Genomic DNA, 8,558 nt, shown 5'->3' on the forward strand with positions numbered 1-8,558 from the left:
ATTTAGCAGAATTCTTATCCAGCACAGCTACTGTGATAAATCTGGCACATTTAAAGACTCTGTAGTCTAAACTTGCACTGTCTAACAGCATCAGAAAATCCACCCCATTGTCTTTGGTTATGGCATGTACATTATATAAATGGATATAAATATATAAGACAAACAAATATTAAAATCCATAATCTTGATATTTTCTCTTACAGATTTATTTTTCATACAATGGTAATCATCAAAGACGGCAGGCTCTTTCAATTCATATTATTGCTGATTGGTTCTGGAGTCCTCTACGAAATCATCTACCAAAAGAGCTATGCTCCCTACTTGCCGTATATCCTCACAAAAGTCCAAGGTCAAGAGTCCCTAAATGAAAGTATATTTGTAACTCAAGAAAAAGATGCATTTACCTCAAAGAAGACAACCGAACACAAAAAAGTGAATCAAAAAACACTAGAGGACATCCTAAACCATGACAATGGCATCATATTTCTGGAGACTACTGATACAATGCAACCACAACCTTTGGTTTTGTGTGCTATTGAGTCAGCAGCACGTGTCTATCAAGATAGGCCGGTAGTCTTCTTCATGAAAGGATTCAGAGACGTCGATTTAGAAGATAATGAGAAACAAATAAGATATTTTCCAACCCTTTCATCTAGGAAGAACATCTATATTTTCCCCTTGGTAATGGATGAGATTTTGAAGGGCACACCACTTCATTCATGGTATAACAAGGTATCAATGCGCTGGACGAATGCCAAAAAGAACATCTTTATTTCATTTTTTTAACTTAATACATTCAAAATCCTCTAACATTTCTATTACAAAGCTCTGAGTCCCCTACTTTACCTAACTTAAAAGGGTTATCCCACCCAAAAAATGTATTGCTTTTCCACAGGGATTCCTAGGGATCACAAGAATAATGCACTCCCAAGTCCTCTGGGTGAATGGACTAGCAGTGCATATGTGTGTCCACAGCACTATTCACTGTCTATGGATATTGTCATGTAATGTGCTTAATAGAGATGAGCGAGCACCAAAATGCTCGGGTGCTCGTTACTCGGGACGAAATTATCGCGATGCTCGAGGGTTCGTTTCGAGTAACGAACCCCATTGAAGTCAATGGGCGACCCGAGCATTTTTGTATATCGCCGATGCTCGCTAAGGTTTTCATTTGTGAAAATCTGGGCAATTCAAGAAAGTGATGGGAACGACACAGCAACGGATAGGGCAGGCGAGGGGCTACATGTTGGGCTGCATCTCAAGTTCCCAGGTCGCACTATTAAGCCACAATAGCGGCAAGAGTGGGCCCCCCCCTCCCAACAATTTTTACTTCTGAAAAGCCCTCATTAGCAATGCATACCTTAGCTAAGCACCACACTACCTCCAACAAAGCACAATCACTGCCTGCATGACACTCCGCTGCCACTTCTCCTGGGTTACATGCTGACCAAACCCCCCCCCGCACGATCCAGTGTCCACAGCGCACACCAAACTGTCCCTGCCCAGCCTTCAGCTGCCCTCATGCCATGCCACACTCATGTCTATTTATAAGTGCGTCTGCCATGAGGAGGAACCGCAGGCACACACTGCAGAGGGTTGGCACGGCTAGGCAGCGACCATCTTTAAAAGCGGCGATAGCCCACAATGCTGTACAGAAGCAATGAGAAATCCAATCCTGTGCCACCTCCATCTGGAGCTGCACACGTGGGCATAGCAATGGGGAACCTATGTGCCACACACTATTCATTCTGTCAAGGTGTCTGCATGCCCCAGTCAGACCGCGTTTTTTTATAAATAGTCACAGGCAGGTACAACTCCGCAATGGGAATTCCGTGTGCACCCACAGCATGGGTAGCTCCCTGGAACCCACCGGCGGTACATAAATATATCCCATTGCAGTGCCCATCACAGCTGAGGTAATGTCGTGCTTAATGCAGGTGGGCTTCGGCCCACACTGCATGCCCCAGTCAGACTGGGGTTCTTTAGAAGTGGACACATGCAGTTACAACTCCGTGTGGACCGACAGCATGGGTGGGTGCCAGGAAGCCACCGGCGGTACATAAATATATCCCATTGCAGTGCGCATCACAGCTGAGGTAATGTCGTGCTTAATGCAGGTGGGCTTCGGCCCACACTGCATGCCCCAGTCAGACTGGGGTTCTTTAGAAGTGGACACATGCAGTTACAACTCCCTGTGGACCCACAGCATGGGTGGCTCCCTGGAACCCACCGGCGGTACATAAATGTATCCCATTGCAGTGCCCATCACCGCTGAGGTAATGTCATGCTCAATGCAGGTGGGCTTCGGCCCACACTGCATGCCCCAGTCAGACTGGGGTTCTTTAGAAGTGGACACATGCAGTTACAACTCCGTGTGGACCGACAGCATGGGTGGGTGCCAGGAAGCCACCGGCGGTACATAAATATATCCCATTGCAGTGCCCAACAGAGCTGATGTAACGTCAGCTATAATGCAGGTGGGCAAAAAATTAATTTGATTACACTGTAGGCGAGGACCCCCCAAAATTGGTGTACCAACAGTATTAATGTACCTCAGAAAAATTGCCCATGCCCAACCAAGAGGGCAGGTGAAACCCATTAATCGCTTTGGTTAATGTGGCTTAATTGGTAGCTAGGCCTGGAGGCAGCCCAGTTAAAATAAAAATTGGTTGAGGTGAAAGTTTCAACGCTTTAATGAGCATTGAAACGTATAAAAATTGTTTACAAAAATTATATGACTGAGCCTTGTGGGCCTAAGAAAAATTGCCCGTTCGGCATGATTATGTGAGGTTTCAAGAGGAGGAGCAGGAGGAGGAGGATGAATATTATACACAGATTTATGAAGCAAAAAGGTCCCCGTTTTTGATGGTGATAGAGAACGATGCTTCCATCCGCAGGTGCAGCCTACGTATTGCTTAGGTATCGCTGCTGTCCGCTGGTGAAGAAGAGAAGTCTGGGGAAATCCAGGCTTTGTTCATCTTGATGAGTGTAAGCCTGTCGGCACTGTCGGTTGACAGGTGGGTACGCTTATCCGTGATTCCCCCAGCCGCAGTAAACACCCTCTCTGACAAGACGCTAGCCGCAGGACAAGCAAGCACCTCCAGGGCATACAGCGCGAGTTCAGGCCACGTGTCCAGCTTCGACACCCAGTAGTTGTAGGGGGCAGAGGCGTCACCGAGGACAGTCGTGCGATCGGCTACGTACTCCCTCACCATCCTTTTACAGTGCTCCCGCCGACTCAGCCTTGACTGGGGACCGGTGACACAGTCTTGCTGGGGAGCCAGAAAGCTGGCAAAGGCCTTGGATAATGGTCCCCTGCCTGTGCTGTACATGCTGCCTGATCTCTGCGCCTCCCCTGCTACCTAGCCCTCGGAACTGCGCCTTCGGCCACTAGCGCTGTCGGATGGGAAGTTTACCATCAGTTTGTCCACCAGCGCCCTGTGGTATAGCATCATTCTCGAACCCCTTTCCTCTTCAGGAATGAGAGTGGAAAGGTTCTCCTTATACCGTGGGTCGAGCAGTATGCACACCCAGTAATCCGTAGTGGCCAGAATGCGTGTAACGCGAGGGACACGAGAAAGGCATCCTAACATGAAGTCAGCCATGTGTGCCAGGGTACCTGTACGCAACACATGGCTGTCCTCACTAGGAAGATCACTTTCAGGATCCTCCTCCTCTTCCTCCTCCTCTGGCCATACACCCTGAAAGGATGACAGGCAAGCAGCATGTGTACCCTCAGCAGTGGGCCAAGCTGTCTCTTCCCCCTCCTCCTCATGCTCCTCCCCCTCCTCCTCCTCCTCAACGCGCTGAGATATATATACATGAAGGTGCTCTGACTATCCAGCAACATACGGTCTTCCCCCGCCTCCGTTTCCGAGTGCAAAGCGTCTGCCTTTATGCTTTGCAGGGAACTTCTCAAGAGGCATAGCAGAGGAATGGTGACGCTAATGATTGCACTACGCCGCCCATGTTGGAGTTGGTATTCCGCAATAGCTCTACGCTGCTCATAGAGCCTGGCCAACATGTGGAGTGTAGTGTTCCACTGTGTGGGCACGTCGCACAGCAATCGGTGCACTGGCAGATGAAACCGATGTTGCAGGGTCCGCAGGGTGGCAGCAACCGTCTTGGAGTTACGGAAATGTGCGCTGACCCGGCGCACCTTTCCGAGCAGGTATGACAAGTGTGGGTAGCTTTTCAGAAAGCGCTGAACCACCAAATTAAAGACATGGGCCAGGCATGGCACGTGCGTGAGGCTGCCGAGCTGCAGAGCCGCCACCAGCTTACGGCCGTTGTCACACACGACCATGCCCGGTTGGAGGCTCAGCGGCGCAAGCCAGCGGTCGGTGTGCTCTGTCAGACCCTGCAGCAGTTCGTGGGCCGTGTGCCTCTTCTCTCCTAAGCTGAGTAGTTTCAGCACGGCCTGCTGACGCTTGCCCACCGCTGTGCTGCCGTGCCGCACGACACCGACTGCTGGCGACGTGCTGCTGCTGACACATCTTGATTGCGAGACAGAGGTTGCGTAGGAGGAGGAGGAGGGTGGTTTAGTGGAGGAAGCATACACCGCCGCAGATACCACCACCGAGCTGGGACACGCAATTCGGGGGGTGGGTAGGACGTGAGCGGTCCCAGGCTCTGACTCTGTCCCAGCCTCCACTAAATTCACCCAATGTGCCGTCAGGGAGATATAGTGGCCCTGCCCGCCTGTGCTTGTCCACGTGTCTGTTGTTAAGTGGACCTTGGCAGTAACCGCGTTGGTGAGGGCGCGTACAATGTTGTGGGAGACGTAGTCTTGCAGGGCTGGGACGGCACATTGGGAAAAGTAGTGGCAACTGGGAACCGAGTAGCGCGGGGCCGCCGCCGCCATCATGCTTTTGAAAGCCTCCGTTTCCACAAGCCTATACGGCAGCATCTCCAGGCTGATCAATTTGGCAATGTGCACGTTTAACGCTTGAGCGTGCGGGTGCGTGGCGGCGTACTTGTGCTCAAACAGTGGCGCTAGCGACGTCTGGACGCTGCGCTGAGAGACATTGCTGGATGGGGCCGAGGACAGCGGAGGTGAGGGTGTGGGTGCAGGCCAGGAGACGGTAGTGCCTGTGTCCTCAGAGGGGGGTTGGATCTCAGTGGCAGGTTGGGGCACAGGGGGAGAGGCAGTGGTGCAAACCGGAGGCGGTGAACGGCCTTCGTCCCACCTTGTGGGGTGCTTGGCCATCATATGCCTGCGCATGCTGGTGGTGGTGGCTCCCCAGCTGATCTTGGCGCGACAAAGGTTGCACACCACTGTTCGTCGGTCGTCAGGCGTCTCTGTGAAAAACTGCCACACCGTAGAGCACCTTGACCTCTGCAGGGTGGCATGGCGCGAGGGGGCGCTTTGGGAAACAGTTGGTGGATTATTCGGTCTGGCCCTGCCTCTACCCCTAGCCACCACACTGGCTCGGCCTGTGCCCACACCCTGACTTGGGCCTCCACGTCCTCGCCCGCGTCCACGTCCTATAGGCCTACCCCTACCCATCAGCATGGTGTATTACCAGTAGTGCAGAAACAGAACGCTGTAATTAAATGTGCCGCTTATTGGCCTGTGGTTGGAGGCTGACTTCGCTTATGGAACGCCAGGAAATAATTTTGCGCAAGCCTGCTGTAACACTTAGCTGGCTGCGTATGAATTAGGAGGACTACTACACCCAGCACAGACCCAGAACACTGAGGACAGTCACAGGCAGCCCAAATAGATTTTTTTCCCCAAATGTTTTTGCAAAGGCCCACTGCCTATATTCAATAAATATATCTCTTCTCTCTCTGCGTCACCGCTACTGGCCCTGGAGTATGTCAAATAACTGCAGAGTGTTGGACTGTGGACTGGAATACAGCGGTGATTTAACAGCCAACACAGAGCCAGGAAATAATTTTGCGCAAGCCTGCTGTAACACTTAGCTGGCTGCGTATGAATTAGGAGGACTACTACACCCAGCACAGACCCAGAACACTGAGGACAGTCACAGGCAGGCCAAATAGATTTTTTTCCCTAAATGTTTTTGCAAAGGCCCACTACCTATATTCAATAAATATTTCTTCTGTCCCTGCCTCACAATATATGTGTTCTGTCCCTACCTCACAATATAAGTCTTCTGTCCCTGCCTAACCACCACTTCTGGCCCTGGAGTATTACTGCAGGGCGCAATGCTCTGCACGGCCGATATACTAAAAAAAAAAAAGTGCAACACTGCAAAAAGCAGCCTCCACAGTACTGCACACAGTTAGATGTGGCCCTAAGAAGGACCGTTGGGGTTCTTGAAGCCTAAAATACTCCTAACGCTCTCCCTATAGCAACTCCACCAAGACAGCCCTTTCCCTAAACTATGTCAGACCGCATCTGTGGCGAGCCACGGGAGGGGCCAATTTTTATACTCGGGTGACACCTGATCTCGCCAGTCACTCACTGCAGGGGGGTGGTATAGGGCTTGAACGTCGCAGGGGGAAGTTGTAATGCCTTCCCTGTCTTTCTGTTGGCCAGAAAAGTGCGCTAACGTCTCAGAGATGAAAGTGAAAGTAACTCGAACATCGCGTGGTACTCGTCACGAGTAACGAGCATCTGGAACACGCTAATACTCGAACGAGTATCAAGCTCGGACGAGTACGTTCGCTCATCTCTAGTGCTTAATCATCTTCCTGAGTCCCAAAGAAGTGAATGGAATGGAGGTCATGCATGTAGACTTCTTTCTTCTGGAAGACTTGGGGGTGCGCCATTCTCATGATCCCTAGAGATCCTGGCAGTCAGAATACCAGTGACACATGGTAAATGTGGATATGTAAAAAAATGCTTTTTAGTAAAATAACCCCTTTAAATTGCAGCTGTACGAGCATCCCCTAGTGGCAGCCAAAAGTTTAGCAAATTTTCAACTCAATTGATCCGTCAAAAGGTCAATGTATTATCTGCAAAATTAAAACGCTCCAGCCCCCCATTCCTCCAAAAAAACAACTATATTTAAAAGTTATAAGAAGTAAGTTTATAAGTAACATTATCATCGGGGTGAACAATCCTTTCTGGTCTGAGGGCTACATTGTCATACTGGACATCTACCAAAAACCACAATACAACTTAAAAGGGTATTTCTATCAGAGACCTTTATAGTATATCAAAAGTTTATGCCTAAATGTCTGATAGGAGCATCTACCACTTCCAAGACTCCCACCAACTGTATCTGGAGAATGGGGAGTCAATTCTCTGCCAATCAGCCCTCCAGATAGAAGGGGACCACCAATGCTGCTCTATCCAGTGTAGATTATAGGTGTTGTTGTAATATCGTAGTGTTTCTTCACTCCCATAAACTACAATAGAGAGATATGCATACATAGACACAATCTAAATTGTTAAAATACAATCTATTGAAGGGTGGTCTAGTGCTAATATTTATATTTGTGTTGTGTTTGTAGAGTAATCCCGAGAAAGAAAGGTACTGGATCCACACTCTTGCCGACAGTTGTAGGTTGGCACTTATCTGGAAATATGGTGGATTGTATATGGACACAGACATCATCACTTTTCGACCTGTCCCATGTAAGAACTTTCTAGCAGGCCAGCATTCTAAGTATTCTAGCAATGGCATCTTTGGATTTTCTTCCAATCATAATTTTACTTGGGCATGTATGGAAAGTTTTGTTCAGAACTATAATGGTGGAGTGTGGGGATTTCAAGGACCCACTCTCTTTACCCGTATTTTAAAACAATTGTGTGATCTACCTGATTTTGAAGACATAAAAGATATCAGTTGTGGAAACATTTCTTTCTTACACCCACGGCGGTTTTACCCTATTGGCTATGGAGGTTGGACACAGTTTTACAAGGTTTGGAACAAATTTCCAACTTTCAATGACTCTTACGCTGTCCACTTATGGAACTACATGAACCAGAAACAGCGCAGAACTATGGTTCCTGGTAGTAATACATTGGTGGAGCATCTCTACAAAAACCATTGTCCTTCGACATATGAAGCAATTCAAAGAAATGAAAGCCTTTATCTATAGTCACAGGGTAACAAACTTTTCCAATTGAGACTATAGAGATTTCTGACCTGGTAGATGTCTTCAGGGTGTTCAATTTTATTATGTATTTTAATGTATTTGGTGTTTTAATGTATTCCTGAAGCTGTGCAAATATGTAATTAATCTTGGTATGGATTTTGTGATGGTTAAAAGGTTTTTCTAGGCAATTTCTATTGATTACCTATCCTCAGGAGATAGGGCCTCCTATTACATTTCTGGCAGTGTTACATCTTCCAACGACAAAACTAAGGAATTCAAACAGAACTCAGATGGCATAGACAGAACTAAGATGGCATTGCAGAACACATGAACTCAGACAGAATATGAACACTGAGAAACAGACTTCACACTCACCAAAACGAACTATGGCAGAACACAGAAATAGTAAAACAGACTTCACAGTCAGACTTTATTTGCCAACAGACACAGACGGAACCGCAGGACACAGAGACGGACTACATACTCACAGACAGGCATAAACCAAAGACTGCCAAGTGCACAAAACACTCGCCTGCATACCT

General features: G+C 48.4%; 1 protein-coding gene across 1 annotated transcript; it reads left to right on the forward strand.

The window, feature by feature from the left end:
* The first annotated feature begins 453 nt into the window (after positions 1 to 453).
* LOC136610042 (alpha-1,4-N-acetylglucosaminyltransferase-like) lies at positions 454 to 8,019 on the forward strand. Its single transcript, XM_066589310.1, has 2 exons — positions 454 to 732; positions 7,429 to 8,019. Exons 1-2 carry the CDS (start codon positions 505 to 507, stop codon positions 8,017 to 8,019), a joined length of 819 nt encoding a protein of 272 aa, XP_066445407.1. The 5' UTR covers positions 454 to 504.
* Positions 8,020 to 8,558: the final 539 nt, after the last annotated feature.

This window comes from Eleutherodactylus coqui, chromosome 1 (assembly GCF_035609145.1).
Source record: "Eleutherodactylus coqui strain aEleCoq1 chromosome 1, aEleCoq1.hap1, whole genome shotgun sequence".
NCBI classification, from domain to species: Eukaryota; Metazoa; Chordata; class Amphibia; order Anura; family Eleutherodactylidae; genus Eleutherodactylus; species Eleutherodactylus coqui.

Bases quoted from the DNA above. Each gene is read 5' to 3' on its own strand.
- LOC136610042 (XM_066589310.1), top strand. From the start codon at position 505: ATGCAACCACAACCTTTGGTTTTGTGTGCTATTGAGTCAGCAGCACGT. The intron at 733-7,428 runs GTATCAATGCGC...TTGTGTTTGTAG, and splicing joins TTCATTCATGGTATAACAAG to AGTAATCCCGAGAAAGAAAG.